This window comes from Podarcis bocagei, assembly GCF_964188305.1.
Source record: "Podarcis bocagei genome assembly, chromosome: 13".
Lineage (NCBI taxonomy): Eukaryota > Metazoa > Chordata > Lepidosauria > Squamata > Lacertidae > Podarcis > Podarcis bocagei.
This window is the reverse complement of record NC_138138.1, coordinates 44,270,134-44,294,227: the sequence shown is the minus strand read 5'-3', so window position 1 is coordinate 44,294,227 and position 24,094 is coordinate 44,270,134. Positions and strand designations below refer to the sequence as shown.

General features: G+C 44.6%; 1 protein-coding gene across 1 annotated transcript; it reads right to left on the bottom strand.

Annotated features, from left to right (window-relative positions):
• Nucleotides 1-1,693: 1,693 nt before the first annotated feature.
• Nucleotides 1,694-20,378, bottom strand: LOC308571932 (vomeronasal type-2 receptor 26-like; the record flags this gene model as incomplete). The annotated part of the gene is made up of 5 exons (XM_081167584.1): nucleotides 1,694-2,595; nucleotides 3,984-4,110; nucleotides 10,997-11,224; nucleotides 11,736-12,596; nucleotides 20,334-20,378. 5 exons carry the CDS (start codon nucleotides 20,376-20,378, stop codon nucleotides 1,694-1,696), a joined length of 2,163 nt encoding a protein of 720 aa, XP_081023710.1.
• Nucleotides 20,379-24,094: the final 3,716 nt, after the last annotated feature.

Below are 24,094 nucleotides of genomic sequence, written 5' to 3'. Positions count from 1 at the left end.
CCTCTAGGGGGATTGAAAGCAGATAACAAGAAAATAAATAATATGTTTTACTGTGTTAAATTGGCTGGGAAACACAGCCAGAAGGGTGGGTTATAAATAACAAAGTTATTATTATCTTTATCATTATTATTAGTTCTACTTCCTTCCATTCCTGTCTCCGCTTGAATACCTGGACTTTCTGCAAGGGGGGCACATAATCTTACAGACAATCATTAACAAACATAGTTAGCTTGCTGTTTAACAGTACAGATGTCTACGCAGAAATAAGTGTTTTAAGATTTAATAGGCCTTACTCCCAGAGAAGGGAGTACAAGCTGGCAACATAGGCTCTGGTTTATGGTTGAAACTAAGAGAAAGCAGTGGCTTTGTGCCTTTAAGAATTGTATAACAGGAGGTATAATTCAGAGGTTAAGCCTGGATTCCAGAAAGCTGAGGTCTGTTATGGGAAAACAGATGCAACCTAGGTCTAATTTTATCTGCTCATCAAACATTGGCTGAAGGATGCCAACAGTCAGTGGAAAGTACAACAATATACTTGCCACAAATATTATACATATTTGTGTTTGTTTGGGGTTTTTTGCAGTTTAGTTGCGCTGCAGAAAGCTTGCTGGGGAGACCACACATTACAAGGAACTAAAAAATAACTTTTACAAGGTTTTAATAACAAAAATAAAAACTCATTTTACACTAAATATATCAACAAGCATGACCCAACCAGCAACCCATCCCCCAGGGTACTGAGAGAGCTAGGTCTGCTCTTTATATATTATACCCAATTGCTGATACAGATAATTAACATAACTTAGCAGCAATTGCTATACTGTTTCACAGCTGTAAAACTGGGTCTTGTTATTTGCTCTGGCCCTACACATCTTGTGGAACAATAATGAACCTTCACACTTAAAAAGACAATTCAACAGTATTAAGAATATAGTGTTCTCATACATCACTTGTTTTCTTGAAAATAAAACTTTTCAGTTGTGGCTTTGTCAAATGCTTTGCCCAGTGAACTGTGCATGGTTCTTCCTTGCCATCTTTTCCAAGCACCAGGGCAGAAATCATTCACACTTTCTTATCTAGTTTTCTGAGTTTCACCAAGGAGACCTGATTCAGACAAAATCTTGCGGGGAGGGAACCCATTTCAATGGGGGATAAATTATTTCACAGTACATAGATGATATATGGAAATCAATGCCATGGGAAACAATGGTGGAGACAGTGCATTTGCTTTTGGATACAGCTTGGAGGTTTAATCTCACTGTAAACAAGTGGTACAGTGACAATAAAGTATTCCTACTTCAGGTTGATGATGAAATCTGACTGTGAGCAGTACAGAACAATAGACCATAAATGAATACTCAAATATTCCATGGCCTGCAATAGTACAGTTTCACATTATGCTGAAATCTGTGAGAATTAAGGCTAGATAGAGATTTTGCTTACATGTATATTTTGGCAAGAATTGCTCTGAGCCTTCTTGCCAACACATTCTGCAAGAGAATAATGTATGTGTAAATGTATGATTGTTTTCCTCAAAGCAAATAAGTCAATTTTACAAAGAAAATTTCAACGATGGGAATTCGGACTCTAGAAAAAATTATAAAAGGCAGCAGCTGACCTTATATATCCAAATATTCTAGTGTAAACACAAAGAAAAACACAAAATACAGCAAAGGGCAGGTTCATTATTTCTTTAATTTTTCTTCCTTATTAGCTGTTCCCTATTGTTCAGCTCTGGCCTCAAAATAATTATATAACATTTGGGGGAAAAGATGCAACCCAGCAACCCACCACCAGAGGCTAAGATGGAGAAGATCTCCACAGCTACCATGTATTTTCCCTTGGTGCTCAGGTAGGAGGGAATAAAGGACAGCCAAACACTGCAGAAGACCAACATGCTGAAAGTGATAAACTTGGCTTCATTGAAACTGTCCGGCAACTTCCTGGCAAGGAAAGCCACAGCAAAACTTACAGTAGCCAGGCAGCCCATGTAGATGAGGACACAGTAAAACATTGTTACAGACCCTTCATTACATTCTAGTATAATTTCTTCCATCACAGAGTGCATGTCCACATCTGGGTATGGGGGAGAGGTTGCCAGCCACACAGTACATATCCCTGCTTGAACTATGGAGCAGAAAAGGAGAATGGAGTGGCCCAGTCCTTTCCCCACCCATTTCCTCATCCTGGATTCTGGTTTTGTAGCCATGAAGGCCAAAACCACCATGAAGGTTTTTGCCAGGACACAAGAAACAGCGGTTGAGAAGATGATACCAAAAGCTGGTTGCCGGAGGAGGCACGTCACCTTCTCAGGTCGGCCAATGAAGAGCAAAGCACAAAGGAAGCAGAGCAGGAGAGAGATGAGGAGAGTGTAGGTGAGGTTTCGGTTGTTTGCAATGACAATGGGTGTGTCATGGTGCTTCATAAATATACCTAGTACCAGAACTGTGATCAGGGAAAGGAAAAGAGAGAAGCAGGCTAAACTGATGCCCAAAGGTTCTTCATAAGACAAGAAGCTGATATCCTTGGGTAGACATGCATCCCGGTTCTTGCTTGGATAGTGTTTGTCTGAGCATTTATTGCAGTCATTCATATCTGGGGGGAAATAAATATATTAGGTGATACTTTTCAGCTTGCTGAAAAGTTTATTTTCTGTCTGAGAAGAAAAGAGCTCTATTTAATTCAAAGCACATGTTTTGTAATGTCTGGTGCTCTGTAATATGGTATTGTTGCAATCTAAGCTTTCTCTGCCTCATGGATATGCCAATAAAACACATGAGACCGTGAGGGGAAAAGTAGTCCAAAGTATTTAATTCTGCACAAAAGGTTCAGCTGGGGATAACTCCCTAAAACAACTAAACATCATACAAAGAGTTCCAAACAGTTTTTTACGTTTGGCATAAATTCCACGCATTCCATTAAGTTTAATTTCCTAACCAATAGAAACACTTTATTTCCCTCACCCCATTTCCTCCTAATGCACTTTGTTGTCTCCTTATGATTGGTCCAAATCACAGTTTAAACGAAGGAGTTTCCTCATGGTCTGCTAAAAATTTATTTCAGGATTAGATTTCACCTCAGTATTGTATTTCACTCAGGTTACCGATAATAGTCTGACCACAGTCCGAGCATACTCAGTATGTCAAAACGTTATATGGTATGATTCTCTGTACAGTGGTACCTTGGGTTACAGATGCTTCAGGTTACAGATGCTTCAGGTTACAGACTCCGCTAACCCAGAAATAGTACCTCAGGATAATAACTTTGCTTCAGAATGAGAACAGAAATTGTGCAGCAGCAGCATGGCAGCAGCAGAAGGCCCAATTAGTTATAGTGGTACCTCAGGTGAAGAACAGTTTTAGGTTAAAATCGGACACCAGAACAAATTAACAATGGCTACAGCCAGTGCCATTGCCATCTGAATGTTTATGCACACTAGCCTGGGTGCAGCCTGTGCAAGTCAGAAGGAGTGCCAAGGCCCCCTCTAGATATGCTTAGGACGCAAGATAGAAATGTGCAAAGAGAAAGGCATGCTTGGCCAATCCACATAATGATCAACTCTGTTCCGGAAACCAATGTCCCCACTGTGGAAGCACGTGTGGATCCAGAACTGACCTCCACAGTCACTTACAGACTCATTGTTAAAACTGTGTTTATGGAAGACAATCTTATTCAGCTATGAGTGATCAAAGAAGAAGAAGAAGAAAAGAAGAAGAAGAAGAAGAAGAAGAAGAAGAAGAAGAAGAAGAAGAAGAAGAAGAAGAAGAGGAGCTTTGAACCACATACCATCCAACTACTCTGAATGCATGGTCATTCTCATTTGATTAGCATATTTAAACTATATGAAAGGCAATGATCAGAAAGAGGCAGGATCACACACACAGTAGATCATCTATTTTGAAACGTAAACTGAACTGTTCTTACAACACCTTTCAATTATTACTTTTGAGTCTGGATCTATTTAATCTATTTATTTTTCCTACCATCCTGGTTTGCAATCTTCCCCTCTGCACATGGGATGCAATCGTAGCAGCAAGGTGGCTGTCCCTCCTTCACTTTCTTGCTGGATCCTGGAAGACATGTCTCAGTACAGAGAGAAAGAGGCCGAGTCTATTATGTAAATGAAAGAGCAGAAGTATCAGCAAGAGAACAATGAGTTTGGAAATCTTCATGTTCCTGGGCCCCTCTCTATGATGCAAAGCTGAGTCAGCCTTTCAGCAATATGTAGAATGGCTATATTTTTTAATAGTAGTAGTAGTAGTAGTAGTAATAATAATAATAATAATAATAATAATAATAATAATAATAATAATAATAATAATAATAATAATATTTTTTTATTTATATCCCGCCGTCCCCAGCCAAGGCCGGGCTCAGAGCGGCTTACAAGCAATAATGAAAACAAGATGAATGATTACAACTTAAAAACAAAAATAAAATACAACATTAAAATAATGGAACATTGAAATATTTAAATGTAGCCTCATTGCAGGAGAAGGAAAAGAAAAAAGAAAAGGGGGGGAGGGAATCAAATTGGCTCCAAGCCAAAGGCCAGGCGGAACAACTCTGTCTTACAGGCCCTGCGGAAAGAAATCAGATCCTGCAGGGCCCTGGTCTCATGAGACAGAGCGTTCCACCAAGTTGGGGCCAGTGCTGAAAAGGCCCTGGCTCTGGTTAAAGCCAATCTAACTTCCTTAGGGCCTGGGACCACTAGGGTGTTGTTATTTATGGACCTTGAGGCTCTCCGTGGGGCATACCAGGCGAGGCGGTCCCGTAGGTACGAGGGTCCTAGGCAGTGAAGGGCTTTAAAGGTCAAAAGCAGCACCTTAAATCTGACCCTGTACTCCACCGGGAGCCAGTGCAGCTTGAAAAGCACTGGATGAATATGCTCCCATGGCAGAGACCCCGTGAGGAGCCCCGCTGCAGCATTCTGTACCCGCTGGAGTTTCTGGGACAGCTTCAAGGGCAGCCCCGTGTAGAGCGAATTACAGTAGTCAAGCCTGGAGATGACTGTCGCATGGATCACTGTGGCAAGGTCCGGGCGGGAAAGGTAAGGGACCAACTGCTTGATGCGGCGAAGGTGGAAAAATGTCACCTTGGCTGTTGCTGTAACTTGCGCCTCCATGGAAAGGGAGTAGTAGTAATGCTTGAAGTGATGTCATACTCCCTCTATTGTTCTGGGATGTGTAGGTTTTGTGATTACATAGCAGTTCCCCACTTTTTAGCAAGAAAGGCAAAATCTTGGGGCTTATCTATCCTCTTTTCTTCAGTTAAAAATCAGTATTTTATAATGTTAAGAAATATTTATAATATATTCATAAATATAATAAAATAAAATATTTGCCTTTATTCCTTGAGTGACTTCTAGCAGTAAGCTTTTGGCTCTTAATGTGGTACTTGGATGCTTTGGTCATATTCTACACAGTAACATGTAGTTTAAATGACAATGAGTAGACATGCAGGTGAATATTCATTGTTGTGATGGGATGATGAGCTGCTTGTGCGTAAAATCCAAGTCCCTCAGAGTTTGCTCAAGTCCGCAAACCTCTGTCTGTAACGGAGCCCCTTAAGCATGGCTCCGTCAGTCGCTGGCAGATTCCGAAAGTGGTTGCTTTCGAAATCTCTTCCAACATAAAAGCTCCTTAACGGAAACACGTCTTCTGGACTCTCTGCATGACAGTTTCCGGCGAGGGGTGGGTGTCCCTACAGGAGGTCCTGAAACCTCCCCACTACCCTCGCTGGAAGTGTCCCTGAGCCATCCCTCCTGCTCACTTTCCCTCGGATCACCTCGTCTCCCCCTGCTGGTTCCCTCTTCCACTGCTGAGTCTCTCCCAACCTGTGTGAGCCCTTCCACCTCCCGTCCTTCCGATGGCAGTTCCCTGACATCTACCTCCCCTCCAGGGCCCCCTTCACCCCCTCCCGCCTCCTCCTCTATGGGCGGTGAGAAGGCAAAACCCCGGAAAGAGCTTCCTTCATCTTCCGACGTCTCGAACATTTCTCTCCACCTGTTGCGGTTTCTGGTCTCTAAGTACTCCTCCTCCTCAGAGTCGATTTCCCCTTCCCCCTCTGAGTCTGGAAATCCTTCCAACTCCTCCTCCTCGTCGGTGGTGCCAAAGTATTCCCTCCGGAACCGAGCCACCGGCTGCGGTTTCCCTGGGAACCTTTGATGGAAAGTTTCTACCAAGACCTCGTCATTGATATCCTCGGCCATTACCCAAGTGTTTTCTGACTCCGGTTCCCCTTCCCACGCTACCAAATACTCCACCTGATCCCCCTTCCACCTGGAGTCGAGGATTTTGGCCACATGGCTACTATGACCGGTCCCCGTGTGGACCTCCCTTCTCTTCCCCCCCATACGGTGACAGTAACGACCTGTGAAATACTGGGTGCAGTTTCATGTGGTTGGGTAACCGGAGTCTGAAAGCCACTGGGTTGACCTGTTGAATGACCTCAAAGGGACCCAATCTCCTGGGTCTTAATTTCTTACAACCCCCTTTGAACGGCAAACCTTGTGTTGACAGCCACACCTGATCTCCCACCCTTATGGCTTCACCTTCCATTCGGTTCTTGTCCGCCTGCCTCTTGTATTCTTCCTTTGCCCTTTCTACATTGAGTTGAAGCTGACGATGGATTGCTTCCATTTCTTCTACAAAATGCTTGGCTGCCGGGACGCTCCATCTCTCCCCTCCTCCCCCGGGAAACGCCCTGGGATGACACCCATAATTAGCCAAGAAGGGACTCATCCCTGTGGACACATTCTCTGCATTGTTGTAGGCAAATTCCGCCAGCGCTAACTTCTCTACTCAATCATTCTCTCTATCATTGACATAACACCTCAGGTATTGCTGGAGGATACCATTTGCTCTTTCCGCCTGCCCGTTGGTTTCAGGGTGCCGGGCAGTAGAAAAATTGACCTCTACCCTCAGTAAGCTCATGAGCTTTCTCCAGAACCTGGAAGTAAATTGTTTCCCTCTGTCTGAGACCATCCTCAATGGTACTCCATGCAACCTAAAAATATGTTCTACAAACAATTTCGCTGTCTCTTCCGCCGTGACTGCATGCGAGCAGGCTACAAAGTGGCACATCTTCGTTAGTAGGTCTACCACTACCATGATGGCCGTTTTTCCCTTGGACCTCGGCTGATCAGTCATAAAATCTATCGACACTGCCTCCCATGGTCATTCAGGTGTTGGTAACGGTTCTAATAGCCCCGCCGGCGCCTGCCTCTCCCCTTTGGCTCGCTGGCATTGTTCACATCCTCTTACATACTCCCGTACATCTTCCCTCACCTTAGGCCACCAAAATTCCCTGGTGACCAACCACATGGTTTTGTGTTGTCCAAAATGCCCTGCCGTGGGGCTGTCGTGCAACTGCTTGAGTACCCTCCCCCTCAATTCTCCTTCGGGTATATACAGTGCCCCTTTGTAATACAATGCTCCGTTTCTTTCCTCAAACCCCCCTGGTTCCTCTCCCTCCCTCCTGAGACCTCTGAGCTTATTCTGGGCGTATTCATCATTCTCAGTTTCCTCTACCAGTTCTCTTTGCCCCACCAATGCCGCCCCACACACCCAGCGGTCCTCTGGGATGACATGTCTCTCTTCGGGTGCTCCCTCCCCCTCCAAATATTCAGGTTTGCGTGAGAGCGTCCGCCCTAACGTTCTCTGGACCTGGCACGTAACAAATTTCAAAATGGAATTTGGAGAACTCCTGGGCCCATCTCACTTGCCGTTGGTTGAGCACTCATGCCGTTCTCCAATACTCTAGGTTCTTGTGGTCAGTGCACACTTGCACCTTATGTTGTGAGCCAATTAATAGGTGCCTCCATCTTCTAAACACTTCGTGAATGGCGAGTAGTTCTCGGTCGTACACCGTGTAGTTCCTCTCAGATTTGTTCAGCTTTCGCGAGAAGAAGGCGCATGGTCTACATTCCGACTTCTCCTTCCCCGGCTGCAGAAGCACCGCCCCCACCACCCTGTCTGATGCGTCCGTTTCCACTCGCATCGGTTTTTGTAAATCCACATGCAGGAGCTGTTCTTCCGAGGCGAACGCCTTTTTCAGTTCCTCAAAAGCTCGCTCCGCCTCCGCCGTCCAAACGATTTTTTTCTTACTGCTGAGACAGTCCGTAATGGGAGCCGTCAAGTGGGCAAAATTTCTGATGAACTTCCGATAGAAGTTTCCAAATCCTAGAAATCTTTGCACATCCTTCTTCGTTTTCGGTGTTTTCCATTCCAGTACCGCTTGGACCTTGCCAGGATCCATAGCCTGTCCATTGTCCGACAAGCGGTACCCCAGGAATTCCACCTCCTTGGTGTGAAACTGACACTTCTCTAGCTTCACCCACAGCTGATTAGCTTGCAGCCTGCCCAACACTTCCCTGACGTTCTTCACATGCTGCTCCTCATTCTCTGAATATACTAACATGTCATCTAAGAAGGCCACACAATTCTTGTAAAGCAAAGGCCCCAGGACGTGGTTCCATAAACGATTGAAAGCACGCTGAGCCTGCCTGTAGACCGAAGGGCATAACGAGATATTCAAATGCCCCTAAAGGGGTGAACATGGTGGTTTTCCATTCATCCCCCTTCCTTATTCGTATCAGGTTGTACGCTCCCCTCAGGTCTAGTTTGGTGAAAATCTTTCCCTTCCTGACCCTTGTCAGAATGTCATCAATTCTGGGCATAGGGAAAGTCATTGGTTCTGACACTGCATTTAAGGCCCGGAAGTCTACGACCAGCCTCGGTTTGTCCGTGTTTTTTTTGTCCACAAAAAACACTGGGCTGCCACCCACCGCTCTGGACTCTCTGATGAACCCTCTCTTCAGGTTCTTGTCAATGAACTCCCTTAACTCCTGCATCTCTCTGTCTGACATGGCGTACAGCTTGCCTACAGGGAGCTGCGCCCCAGGGAGTAAATTGATTTGACAGTCAAAGGGTCTATGCGGGGGTAGTTTGTCTGCTTCCCTCTCGCTGAAGACGTTGCTCAGATCGGAGTATTGTCGGGGCACCTTCCCCTTCTCCGTTACTTGCGTCCCTGCTAGAGTGGCTTTGGCTCCTCCTTGCGCCTTCCCCTCCTTGCAGTGTTCAAGACAATGTGCCGACCCAAAGGAGACCACTCTCTGATGCCAGCCCACTAGCGGATCGTGTAATGCTAGCCAGCTCATCCCCAAAATAATGGGAACTCCTCCCAAGGTAGCCACATTAAACGCTATCAGTTCAGTGTGTCTTGCTACCCTCATTATCACTGGGACGGTCTGCTGGCTGACTTCTCCCCCCAGCAGCTCCCTTCCATCGATCGTGGTCACCTGCAAGGGGTTACTTAAAGGGATAGTCTGTATCTGGTGTTCAGCAGCAAACTCTTTGCTCATGAAATTACAGGAGCTGCCTGAGTCCAATAGCGCCTTTATCTTTAGTGGGTGTCCGTTTGGCAGCTCTAGCAACACCTCTATCACTAGGGCGGGTCTGGGAGGTTCAGGCGTGGGCACTTTCACTGCTCTTTGGCCTGTCTGCTGTGCCCCGACAGTGGCAGCCAGGCGTTGGCTTTTACTTGCTCAGGGACCTTTTCCTCTTCTTCCCCAACAGCTCCCACCATTCCTTGCCATTCCTTTCTTTGGGGGCAAACTCTGGCAAAGTGGCCTGGCTGTTGGCAAAGATAACATTTCTTGGCGCCCTTTCCCTCCTTCTTCCGCTCTTCGCTGGGCTTTGAAACTGCGCGCGCGCTGTTCCAATTTCCATCGGCTCTCCTGGCAGGAACGGTGGCTCTGGAATCTCTGGAATGCGAACCTCCCTCCAACGTTCCCCTTTCCCTTCCCGCCTTTCCAAGGCTCTCGCCTCTTGGCGCGCTCCTATGGTCAGCGCTGATTTGGTCAGCTGGTCCATAGACTCCGCCCTGGGCGCCCGGGAAAGTTCATCCTTCACCGCCGAAGAAAGCCCTTCTTCAAAGAGCATTTGAATGGGTTCCGCCGATAGGTTCCACCCCAATTTGTGGATTAACATGGTAAACTCAGTCCAGTACTCACGAACAGATCGGCTCCCCTGTTTACACGCCATTAACTGTCTGCATACTATTCCCTGCTCAATATCGCTGGAAAACATCATGTCCATGGCACGAAAAAACTTGATCGTGTCCTTAAGGATGGCATTGTTCGTTGCCATCAGGGGCCTCACCCAGTCTTTCACCCCCTTTTCGAGGTGCCCAATCACAAAAGCCACCCGCGATTCCTCGTCGGGAAAGTCATCAAACTGCAGATTAAGTGCATATTGCATCTCTGTCCTAAAGGCATGATAGTCCTTGGGCTCCCCCCCAAACTTCTGCACCAATCCGGGCACCTTTCTGGCGAGCCGGGTGGTTTTCCCCTTCTCCGCATCTTGAGCCCTCCTCTCCTCGAGCCTCGCCGTCTGCAGCGCTAGCTGGACCTCCAACACCCGGTACCTTTCTTCCAGGCTTGGACCCGCTCCAGCTCCTGCTTCTCCGGTTCCGGCTGGGTTGCTCATGATGCCTTTTCCTGCACAAGCTGCTTACAGGGACTTTCGGAATGCTGTGATGGGATGATGAGCTGCTTGTGCGTAAAATCCAAGTCCCTCAGAGTTTGCTAAAGTCCGCAAACCTCTGTCTGTAACGGAGCCCCTTAAGCATGGCTCCGTCAGTCGCTGGCAGATTCCGAAAGTGGTTGCTTTCGAAATCTCTTCCAACATAAAAGCTCCTTAACGGAAACACGTCTTCTGGACTCTCTGCATGACAGTTTCCGGCGAGGGGTGGGTGTCCCTACAGGAGGTCCTGAAACCTCCCCACTGTCCTCGCTGGAAGTGTCCCTGAGCCATCCCTCCTGCTCACTTTCCCTCGGATCACCTCGTCTCCCCCTGCTGGTTCCCTCTTCCGCTGCTGAGTCTCTCCCAACCTGTGTGAGCCCTTCCACCTCCCGTCCTTCCGATGGCAGTTCCCTGACAATTGTGTATGCAAGAATGAATCTCCTTGCAATTATCTAATTATACAGTCCTACCTGATTAAACCAACTGTTCCATGTTATGACATCTTCATCAAGGATGAATGATGGGTCTCGAGAAGCCTGTGGATCTATCGTCCCAACACTCACTCTTTGCAAACTTTGGTTGGAGAATATAATCCAATTGACAATATTCAAGCTAGATACCACCTCACCATTCTGGTTGATGAAGACCACATCTCCAGCTGTATTGTTAAATGAGATACTTCTCAGAAAGTGATGGAGCTAGATTGAAAACAGAAAAAGCACGTTTGTAAAAGGCTGCACTTCTAATGCATGGCTAAGGTATCTTTATGCTGTGGGCAGGACCTACAGCAAGTGGTGGGCGGTGATACAGTCAACTGTGTGTGGAGTCAGGTCCAGGGATGGAAAGACCACCAATTTTCTCTCTCCCACATCCCTCACTTCGTTTTAACAACCTTTCTTTATCTCCCCCTCCTCACACCACTTTCCCTCTGTCCCTCTTCATCTCAGGAGACGCCACAGTGGTGTGCAACCACATGCTCTGAGGGAGGATTTTGTGTATATGGGATAAAGAGAATGCTGAACATCTCTCTCGATGATTACCACTGCTTCTTATCTGTGAATGCAGTAACATATTAGTTGTCTGCAAACTTCTACCATGGAACTGATTTTCCTTGTCTGAGACGAATGAGCAAGTTGACAACATTTTGGAAACCCATATCTTGTGGGGGAATAACAGGCCTCTTCCGGTTGAGGATGTTTAGCCTATTACCTGCCAAAACTGTGGATTCTGATTCTTCCCTCTCCCTCTGTATGCCATTTCTCTGTGCCTGAGTCTGGATGTGGACATGGTATGTAAAGCATGGGCCATGGCGTAGACAGCACAGTGGATACTGTAACTGTGGCCTGTCATGCTCATTTCAAAAAATGATCCAGGAAGGCTCTCCAGCTTCTCTTCTCCGGTGCAAATATTCCCCTCCACCTTGTCTGCAGTCATATCCGGGAACACACATTCAAAGGCCTGTTGCCAGAAGTCCCTGATAAAACCGTCCCCATCTGTGTTAGAAGGGTTTCTGTGCACAACATATTGATGAAATCCTGGTGGGTTTCTGAAGTGAATTTCAAAGGATATAGCACCATTGAATATTCCTGCATCCCAGTTCCTTTGAATGACTATTGAAGCAAACTCAACCTGGGCCGTTATTATCCATACTTTACTTTTTATATTGTATGTCATGTCATCATGTACTGATAGGTATGGAAGCCATCTCAAAATTGTCATGTAATAAGATTCTCCATAGGCAATTATTATATTAGCTGTGCTGCTAAAAAGTTTATGAATTATAATTGCCCCCTGTTGTTGCATGCCATTTATTTCAGAAATAAAACTTATACTGGGGATTCTTTCTAGGAATGCAAAGCAGACACCACTCTTGGTAAATATTGGAGAGATGGTTTGCAGAAATCTTTCTCCATTGTCATTGTCCATTGCAAGGACTCCAATCCATGTCCACCTGAAATGCAGAAGCAAAGAGAGAATTCCCTCATACTGAAGGGCTTCTGAGGCTGCCATCTGGTAGAAGGGAAGCCCTGGGCTTTTATCATTCATCACTGGAGCAGAGCCATAAATGAGCTAAAAAGTAAGTGCAGGAAGAGAAGAGACAAAGTAGATTCCTTTCACAGTATTCATATACATTATGTGGTGAACCCTGTTAGTCATATATGCCCTTTGTCAACATTTCAGGGTTTGGTGCATCTCTCTCAGTTATACAAAAGACATACATGCAGATGGGCTGAAAACTGGGATCATCTCCCATTTGTGGTTTGGAAACCTGTGCTTTGCTGAATGGAGAGGGGCGCTGTGTCTGTTTTTTACTATTATTATGAATCTTGTTAACACTTGATGTCTGGAGCAGGGCATTGTGTCTACTTCACTTAAAAACAAACAAAAGTTTTTTATGTCATTGCAAAATTTGGCAGGGTCTTGTACAATGGATAAAACTGGATGGGGGAACATACCATGCCCCAAACAGCAGATTTCCTGGACATTATCTGGGTTTGTCAGAATTGCAACTTGGGTTAGATGCACATTTCTTCTCTGGAGCTTCGTCTTTCTTCTTCATGACGCACATGCCCCATCACACAGCAAAACTGTGCTGATTCTTCTCAGACTTTACTTATGAACATTTATTTCACTTGTGAATCAGCTGCTAACTACTTTTACTGTTCGCCTGTGGAACTGGATTGTATCTGCAGTTTGCCATAACTTCTCTGTATCTTTAATTATGTTGGGTGTGCTAAAGAGGAATAGTTATTGTACTGGCTCCTACCTGTAAGTTTTATTGTAGCTGTAAGCATTTTCCCCACTTCCCCAGCCTATTTGACATGCCCTCCTCACTATTTTTTCCACTGGCGCCTAAAATCTTATTTCTTTTATCCAGTAAGCAATTCCCCCCTTTACTCAGCAGCTCAATTCAGATACCCTCCTAACTAAGCAGAAAATGATGCATAACCAAAAACTGCTGGTGAGAGAGAAGCCCACTCTCCCATCAGTGGCATTTGTTATATACTGTAAGTGATCTAAATTTGTGTGTAAGACATTAGAGTTACATTTTTTTTTCAGGTATTGCAGTAAAGGTAAAGGGACCCCTGACCATTAGGTCCAGTCGTGACTGTCTCTGGGGTTGCAGCGCTCATCTCACTTTATTAGCTGAGGGAGCCGGCATACAGCTTCCAGGTCATGTGGCCAGCATGACTAAGCCACTTCTGGCAAACCCGAGCAGCGCACGGAAATGTCATTTACCTTCCCGCAGGAGCGGTACCTATTTATCTACTTGCACTCTGACGTGCTTTTCGACTGCTAGGTTGGCAGAAGCTGGGACAGAGCAAAGGGAGCTCACCCCATCATGGGGATTCCAACCGACGACCTTCTGATCAGCAAGCACTAGGCTCTGTGCTTTAGCCCACAGCGCCACCCGCGTCCCCACAGGTATTGAAACCTTCCCCTTTATTCAGGTTTGTCTGTCTGTCTGTCTGTCTGTCTGTTGTTTGCTTATATTACAATTATGTACCATCTTTATTTTCCAAGAATCTCAAGGTGGTGTACATGGTTCTCCTTGCAATTTAATCTTCACCCAGAACTGATGCTGAGGAACGTGCCTCTTCCTCTATGCAAGCTAATAGAGGTATTGATCATGAGTGTCCTACCTGCGGAATCTTATAGATATCCAAAATAGTTGCCACATAAAAGGAGATTTCAGAATCCAGTCCCCCAATGACCCCAGTCAGACTATTTTCAACATCACATATATAGTTAGGGACAATATTCTCCACCATGGATAAAAGCAGCAGGGTGGCAAGATATGTGCTCCTTGCACTGATATAGCTGTCATATAAGTGGAAGCCCAAGGTGATATTGGGTAGGATGTGAGGGTCTTCGTTGATCTGCTTGACTGAAAATGCCAAGGCCACAATGTGCTGGTAACCCTTAGGCACCACCCTAGAATAAGAGTTTCAAATGTATCAGCAGGAACTTCAAAATAAGTATTCTTTTACATATCAACAGAGTAGTTAATCATATCGATTTCAGTGGGGTTAACTCTCAGTCTGATCCACTATTGAATAGCTCTTATCAATAGAAGGTTCTCTCTGATGTTTATTTGAAATCTCCTTTCTTGTAAATTGAATACCCTGGTTTGGAGCAAGAGAAAACAAGCGTGTTCCATCTTCCTGGTGACAGCTCTTGAGATGTTTTACAATGGCTATCATTCCTCTCCTCAGTCTCATCATAGATAAACATTCCAAACCCCCTCATCCGTTCCTCATAAGGTTTGGTTTCCAGACCATCTTTGTAGCCCTCCTCTGCACATGTTCCAGCTTGTCAATATCCTCCTTAAATTGTGGTGATCAGAACTGGACACAGACTTCAGGTGACCAAGGCAGAATAGAGCAGGACTATTATTTCCTTTCATCAGGACACTATACTTCTCTTGATGCAGATCCCTTGACCCTTTCCACATGTACTACTGGCAAGCCAAGTTTTCCTCATCTTAGATTTGTGTATTTGTAGGTACCACTCTTACTTTTGTCCAAGTTTTTAAATATTTTAAACTCAGTAGTATCTAGAGTAGGGGTTGCTAATGTGGGGCTCATGGGACGTCTTCCCTTACATATCTGAGGTCTTTTTCTGACACTTACAAAGTCTCTGGTCTCTCTGGTCTCTCTCTGCAGTGACTTCCTTTTTGTGAGTCATTGCTGGTCGTTCTATACTTCATAATAAGTACCTTTCAGTGCTGAAACAAAGCTTAGTCTAAGTTCAGAAAATGAAAGCATAAGGACATTCAGCCTCAGAACAGGTTTTTAAAAAGACATTCTTACTAATAGTCTAGTAGTTCAGATAAAGTCTAGCAAAATGGGCTGCTTATAAGGCCTCTCCCAAACACACAAACATGCATACATACATTTCAAAACATTTATATTCATTTCTCAATCCAGAAATGGGAATTTCTCCTATATTCTCTTAATTCACCAGACATTTGTTCCTTTTTTTTTGCACCAGCACAAGTCCCATTCATATCTATAGTGGATTCCCCCGGTAAAAGGGTAAATGTTTGTTGCCTCCCTCATTATTCTGAGGCTGCAACTCTAGGTTTCATCATTCCTCTGATGTAATAAAATGAGTGGCTTAGTTCTTACAGAAGCTCTTCAGGCAGCGCTGGTGGGGGTTCCTCAGTGAATGTTGCTGGAGAGGCGATGAAGCCACCATGGAAAACTATGCCACCAATGAGGAACTCTCCTGGCTGATGATACGTGTGAAGTGGACGGTGTGGACTTTGGAGCCTGCATTTTGCTATGTGAGCCTCACATACATTGTAAGAAATCAGTTCCAGCAGCAAGAACACTAAAAACACCATCCTTAATACAAAGGCAACTCTTTGTTCTATGCAGAAACTATGTTTTTTTCTGGCAATACTAGAATAGGTTTTTCCAAGATAAAAATTGTCTCATTTAAATGGTAGATTAATTTCCTGAGGGGACACAATATGGAAGTATCCAAAATTAGACTTGCTGATCCCAGACAGTATTTAAAGAATTCTGGTTAAGTTGTAGTATACTTTGTGTTATGTTGCCAGGGGCCAGAGAAAATATACAGGGATTTTTGAGGAGAGGCATATTAATTATAGCCCTGTTAATAACCAAGCAGGAGTGTAGTTGTTCATCCAATGCTCAGGACTCCCTGTGGAATTGCAGAAGAAAATTGCTGAAGAAAATATTCAGAACTGTTATTTTAATTTCCCTTTCATTAGATGATAATAGACCAGTGGTGTATGGGTGAAATTAGAAGTTAGAAGCTCATAACAGAAGATCTTGTAGCCAATGAAGACTCCAACATGTAGCATGGTGTAGTCAACATCTTGGAATTTGGCTGAGTGGACCTGGAGTCACACCAGCATCTGGCATGTCTGGAATGGCCGTTCATGGCTATTCTGGGGGATGACAGTGGTGTCCCTCTCAGCCTCCTTCCCCTGTGCCTTGGGAATGCATGTTTGCCCAAACCCTCAAGGGCAAATGCCCCTGTGATTCTGGAGAGGTTGAGTTGGTGCTCCAGGCCCTCCTGTATGACTCCTTTTATAGAGCCTTGTGTAAAATCTCTCTTGATTCTGTCGGCCTCCATGAGCTAGAAACTTAGGGAGAAAAAGTATTCCTGAAATCTCCCAGACCCCACAGTTCATCCAGGTGCAGCTGTGGGTGGTCATGATTCCCAAAGTTGCTGAGCCTGACTTTCTAGCCTTTTGGGTGAATTTAATTCAGTGTCCACCTTCATTCAGTGATGCCGATATCTCTGGCTTCTTCTGCAAACGTCTGCATTTTATTTTTTAAATATGTATTCTGCTTCACTTCCACTAGGGCAAGGGTTGGGGATGTGTGGCACTTCCAAAACCAACCAACCCCAGACAGTATGGAAAATGGTCAGCAATGACGAGGGCTGTAGTCTAGCAATATGTGGAGGGCTACAGACATCCCAGCAAAACTTTAGAGGATTAAAAGCAGATAACAACAAAAGAAATAATATGTTTGCCTGTGTTTTTATATCTGCTGTAAGCCACTCAAAGTGGCTGGGGAAAGCCAGCTGGGTGGGTTATAAACAATAAAATTATTATTATTATTATTATTATTATTATTATTATTATTAGTCCTACTTCCTTCCATTTCTGTCTCCACTTGAATACCCTGGACCTTCTGCAAGGAGGGCGTAATCTTACAGACAATACTTAACAAGCATAGTCCACAGATGTCCACAGAGAAATAAATGTTTTAAGGTTTAATGGGGCTTACTCTGGTTTATTTGCATTCTCCATTCATGGTTAGATCTAATCAATTTTATCTGCTCATCAAACATTTGATGAAGGGTGCCAACAGTCAGTGGAATATCCAACAATATACTTGTCACATATATGATACGTATATGTATTAAGTATAGAGTGTTCTGATGCATCACAAGTATTGGTGAAATAAAACTTTTCAATTGTAGCTCCCTATCTGTCAAATAACTGGATGCGGGTGGCACTGGGGGTTAAACCACAGAGCCTAGTATTGGCCGATCAGAAGGTCGGCAGTTCGAATCCCCACAACAGAGTGAGCTCCCGTTGCTCGGTCCCTGCTCCTGTCAACCTAGTAGTTTGAAAGCATGTCAAAGTGCAAGTAGATAAATAGGTACCGCTCTGGCGGGAAGCTAAACGGCGTTTCCATGCGCTGCTCTGGTTCTCCAGAAGTGGCTTAGTCATGCTGGCCACATGACCCTGAAGCTGTACGCCAGCTTCTTCGGCCAATAAAGCGAAATGAGCGCCGCGACCCCAGAGTCGTTCATGACTGGACCTAATGGTCAGGGGTCCCTTTACCTTTACTTATCTGTCAAATGCGTTGCGCAGTGAGGTCTGCATGGTCCTTTGCTGCCATCTTTTCCAAGAATGAGAGGGCAGAATTCATTTACATTTTCTTATCTAGGACTCTGAATTTCTTCAAGGAGACATGATTCAGAAAAAATCTTGTGGGGAGGGAAACCCAATTCAATGGCGAGTATGTTACAGTACATTGATAAACTATGGAACTCACTGACACAGGAAACAATGGTGGGGACAATGCATTTGCAGTTGGGTACATCTTGAAGGTTTCCCACAGGTATCTGGTTGGTCAGTGAGAGTACAGGCTGCTGGACCAGATGGGCCATTGGCCTGCTTCAAGAGGATCATCTTACATTTATACGTTCTTGGGTATGGAAAGGTTGATGGTGAAATATGACTGTTAGAAGAACAGAACAATAATTCATAAATGAGTACTCGTATATTCCATTATGCTGAAAGCTGTAAGACAAGTTTGATCATTCAGAATTAAGGACAGATAAAGATTTCCTTGCATATATTTTGACAAGAATTGCTTTGAGTCTTCTTGTCAGCACATGCTACAAGAGAGTAATGTATGTGTAAACATATGGTTGTTTTCCTCAAAGCAAATAAGTCAATTTTACAAATGAATTTTCAACTATGGGAATTTGGACTCTAGAAAAAATTATAAAAGGCAGCAGCTGAACATATATTTCCAAATATTCTACTGTACACAGAAAAAATCATGAAAGACAGCAAAGGGCAGGTTTATTATTTCTTTAATTTTTCTTCCTTATTAGCTGTTCCCTATTGTTCAGCTCTGGCCTCAAAATAATTATATAACATTTGGGGGAAAAGATGCAACCCAGCAACCCACCACCAGAGGCTAAGATGGAGAAGATCTCCACAGCTACCATGTATTTTCCCTTGGTGCTCAGGTAGGAGGGAATAAAGGACAGCCAAACACTGCAGAAGACCAACATGCTGAAAGTGATAAACTTGGCTTCGTTGAAACTGTCCGGTAAATTCCTGGAGAGGAAAGCCACAGCAAAGCTTACAGTTGCCAGGCAACTCATGTAGATGAGGACACAGTAAAACATTGTTACAGATCCTTCATTACATTCTAGTATAATTTCTTCTGTCATTGAGTACATGTCCACATCTGGGTATGGGGGTTAAGTTGCCAGCCACAGAGTGCATATCCCTGCTTGAACAATGGAGCAGAAAAGGAGAATAGAGTGGCCTAGTCCTTTCCCCACCCATTTCCTCATCCTGGATTCTGGTTTTGTAGCCATGAAGGCCAAAACTAACCTGAAGGTTTTTGCCAGGACACAAGAAACAGCGGTTGAGAAGATGATACCAAAAGCTGGTTGCCGGAGGAGACATGTACCTTCTCAGGTTGGCCAATGAAGAGCAAAGCACAAAGGAAGCAGAGCAGGAGAGAGATGAGGAGAGTGTAGGTGAGGTTTTGGTTGTTTGCAATGACAATGGGTGTGTTGTGGTGTTTCATAAATATACCTAGTACCAGAGCTGTGATCAAGGAAAGGAAAAAAGAGAAAGAGGCCAAACTGATGCCCAAAGGTTCTTCATAAGACAAGAAGCTTATATCCTTGGGTAGACATGCATTCCGGTTCTTGCTTGGATAGTGATCGTCTGGGCATTTATAACACTCGTTCATATCTGGAAAAAATAAGAATATATTCCTTAGCTCCTTTAACGCCAGCTTGCTGAAATGCTTACTTTCTGTCTGAGAAGAAAAGAGCTCAGCTGAAAATAAAACATATGTCCAGTACTCTGTTATGTGGTTCAGAGTAATGTCGTCCTATAATCAACACAGACAAGGCCATTCCTCCTCATGATATTTGAATGTATTGTCACACTAGCTTGAGTGCAGCTTATGTAAGTCGGAAGGAGTGACAAGGACCAGTCTGGATACGATTAGAACTACATACCACCTAGCTACTCTCAATGCAATTTTATTCTCATTTGATTAGCATATTCCAACTCTCTCTCTAAATTTTGACCCTGTATACCCGCATCGTTCAGCCTGTATGCTGAGATTAAGCTCTGATTGCCTTTTGTCAGTTCTCCCATTGCAAGATGTGAGGTTACAGGGAACCGGGCACAGGGCCTCTTTTGTAGTGGCGCCCACCCTAAGCATGTCTGACCATCAGATGTCAAGGAAATAAACAACAATCTGACTTTTAGAAGACACCTGACGGCAGCCCTATATAGGGAAGCCCTTAATGTTTGAAGTTTTAGTGTGGTTGATATTTTAATTTGTTGGAAGCTGTCCAGCATTGTTGGGGCAACCCAGTCACATAGACTGAATATAAATTATTGTTACTACTGCTACTACCACCAATATCTGAAGGACAATGAGGCAGGGACACACATACAATAACTTCTATCTTCTTTTGAAACTTAACCTCAGCCATCCTGACACCTTTCAATCAAATGGACCCATTTAATCAAATTTTTTCCCTTACCATCCTGGTTTGCAATCTTCCCCTCTGGACATGGGATGTAATCATAGCAGCAAGGGGGCTGTCCCTCCTTCACTTTCTTGCTGGATCCTGGAAGACATCTCTCAGTACAGACAGAAAGAGGCTGAGTCTAATGCATAAATGGAAGAGCAGAAGAATCATCGAGAGAATAATGAGTTCAGAATGTTTCAGGTTCTAAGGCTCCTCTCTATGTTTCTAAACTGAGACAGAATGCCTCTCCCAAGAGCAATTGCTACTTTTCTTTTTAGTAGTAGTAATGTTTGACGTGATGTAATATCTCCTCTATTGTTCTGGGTTGTGGAGGCACACTTTGAAGTTACTCTAGTGTCCCTGTTAATCTTGTTATAATCGTTACTTCTTAGTATGTTGTCCACTGTCAGTGTTTGTAAAAAGCAAAAAAAGAAGGAAAGGGTTCTGACCTCCCTTTGTCTCCTCAGTCTCCTTGTCAGCACAAAAAGAGTCCACGAGACTATCCTTGCAGAGTTTTATTCTTAAAAGTCCTTGTGCAAAACACGACTGAATAACTATACACACCAGCACCAACCAACCCAAACACTAGCCACAGCCCGAACTAACATTTCTCACTTATATATACAACTTGCTGCAGGCCGCTGAGTCATGCTGACCCAGCTTTATTCGCATTAAAGAAACAGCGGCCATTTTAGCCCTGACACCCCTTCTGTTTCTTAAATGCGAAAAACCTCAACAGAAACAATACATACATACATTATATACTATATACATAAACCCAGTTTTGTCATCAATTTATTATGGCATGTTGCTGGCAAAGGCTTGGTAAACAAATCAGCAATATTATCTTGTGATTGACAGTACTCCAGTTTGATTACCCCATTCTGTACACAATCTCTCACATTCGCATGACGGATAGCAATATGTTTTGATGCGGATTTCATTCTTTCCGAGCCTGCTAATGCAATGCACGATTGGCTATCTTCATACACTTGGATAGGCAAATCAACTTTACAATCTAGATCTTTTAGTATCTGTATAAACCATATGATTTCATTGCATGCTAGCGACAGGCTCCCATATTCTGCCTCACAGGATGAGGTCGCAACAAATCCTTGTTTCTTTGACCTCCACCCAATTATGGAATTGGCAAACATCATAACCATTCCACTTGTAGATTTTCTAGTAGCTACACAGCTTCCCCAGTCCGCATCAACAAATACTTCTAGTTTTTCATCTTGTGTACTAGATATCTTTAAACATACATTTAATGTCCCCTTTAGATATCTGATAAGCCTTTTCAAAGCACACCAATCGGCAGTACTGGGTTTAGATACACGTTGGCTCAGAACATTTGTAGCACATGCAATGTCTGTCCTTGACCACTGGCTTAAATACAACAGTGATCCTATTTTTGAGTGATACAACTCAGGCTGATCAAATTCATCATCACACAGTGTCTTTGGGAAATCTGGTGTCATGGGAGTCTGAACTGGCTTGCAGTTTTCCATGCCAAACTGCTCTATTAAATGAAGAATTTTCTCTTTCTGGCTCAATAGGAAGCTTCCATCAGCTTCCTGCCTTACTTCTACTCCCAAGTAATTGCTTACAGGCCCTAAGGCTTTAAGCTTAAACCTCTTTTCCAGTTGACTTGTGAGCTTCTGGATCTCATCTGTGGAACTCCCTGCCACAAGCAAGTCATCAACAAAGACTAAGAGCATTAGATATTTGTTGCCTGTCCCCTTGGTGTACAGACATGGATCAGCCACACTCCTTTTAAAACCAAGTTTTACAAGGGCTTCATTTAAACACTGGTTCAGGGACGCGGACTTAGAAAAAATATTGGGGGGGCCCGGGAAAGCTCATGAATAATAAATAAGCTCATGAATATGCAAATAAAGTGGCTCCGGCCCTAAATAGGGCAAGCCACGCCCCCCCGCCAGCCGATTGGCTGGCTGGGAGGTGTGGCCAGTTGGGATTCCCCTGTTCTCGCGGGATTTCCGGCAGTGCCTTGGCGATTAGGGCGCGCGGCTGGCTGGCTGGCGAAGGAGCAGGTGGGGAGGAGGCGGGGGACGGCGGCGGCGCTCTGCTGGAAGGGCGCCCGCCCAAGATTATTGGGGGGGCTGAGCCCCCCAAAAATTTTTTTTGAGGGGGCTCGAGCCCCCTCAAGCCCCATGGAGTCGGCGCCTATGCACTGGTTCCAATACCTTCCACTTTGTTTGAGACCGTAAACAGCCTTTCTCAAACGCCAGACTGCACCATTCTCCTCTTCAAACCCAGGGGGTTGTCTCATTAACACTTCATGGTCTAAATTTGCATGCAGATATGCAGCATCAACATCAAAATGGTGCACTGCTAGTTGTCTTACTGCAGCAATGGAAAGCATTAAACGAAAAGTTTCACTCTTTACAGTGGGAGAAAACACTTCATCATAACTCTCCCCTTTAATCTGAGTGAACCCTCTGGCTACTAATCTGGCTCGAAAACGTGGTTCCCCAGATGCAAGGGTTTTCCTTTTGTAAACCCACTTGCATGACACCACTCTGCCACCAGGTGGCGGCATTATGACCTCAAACACTTTGTTACGTTTAAAAGAGTCCATTTCTTCTTTCATAGCTTGTTCCCACAAAGCACGTTCCCCAGGGGGTAAGTCTAAGACTTCATTATAACTTTGTGGTTCCACACAACTCACATTGCATACTCTCACTCCTCCTAGGGTCAAACGCTGAGGAGGTACACCCTTGTTTGAACGCTGGGAGCGTCTAGGCACAACTACTTCTTCTTCCCCCCTTATCTCTGGCTCTTCTTCCTCTTCCTCTAGAGAAGTATTATCTATTGCCACATCTTTTGGGGAAATCTGTGCCTCCTCCTCATTCTGCTCCTGTGTTGCCAATGGCTGAGAAGAAGCCTCTTCTCTTACTTGCAGGGGCAGTAGGCAATCAGGGTTGGCATGGATTGCAGTCCATCTGTCCTGGTCAGCGAAGTCTGCACTTCGTGACAGAACCACGCGTCCTGGGCGTAAATTGAAACGCCACCCTTTGCCATAGGACTGATATCCCACAAACCGCAGTTTCTGCGCTCTAGCGCCCCCTTTCTGGCGCTGAGCTTTGGGAATGTTTACATGTGCCCAAGAACCCCAATTATGGAGCATTGTCCACTCTGGTTCTTTCCCAAACAACACACGATATGGAATATCTTTTATAGAGCTAGACCAGGTTCTATTAATCAAAAAGTTCGCGGTCAGAAAAGCGTCGCCCCACAGCCTATGGTTGTGGCCCAATCCTGCATCCACTAGCAGGCAGTCCTTTACTGACTGTATCACAGCCCCACGTCTTTCACACAGACCATTTTCAGCAGGGCTATAAGGGTTAGTCAAACGGTGAGTGATCCCCTTACGTCGCAACCATGCCCCAAATTGTTTGTTCAGAAATTCTCCGCCCCTATCTGTTTGCAACTGCACAACAGGCCGAGCGAAGAGCTTTTCAGCTTGGGCAACCCATTCTCTGAATGTGGGGAAACACTCAGATTTCTGCTTTAACAAAAACAGCCAACTAAAACGTGATTTGTCATCTATTACCAGAAAAGCATATCTGGCGCCCCCTTCAGTCTTCTGTGGAAAAGGGCCTATCACGTCACAATGGACAAGTTCTAAAACCTCTTTAGATACTCTGTCGCTTTTAGAAGCCACAGGCTTCCTCTTAGATTTGGCCATTTTACATACATTGCAATCTAGAAAACAGTTACAGCTATTTACTTTTAGGTTCTTGCACACC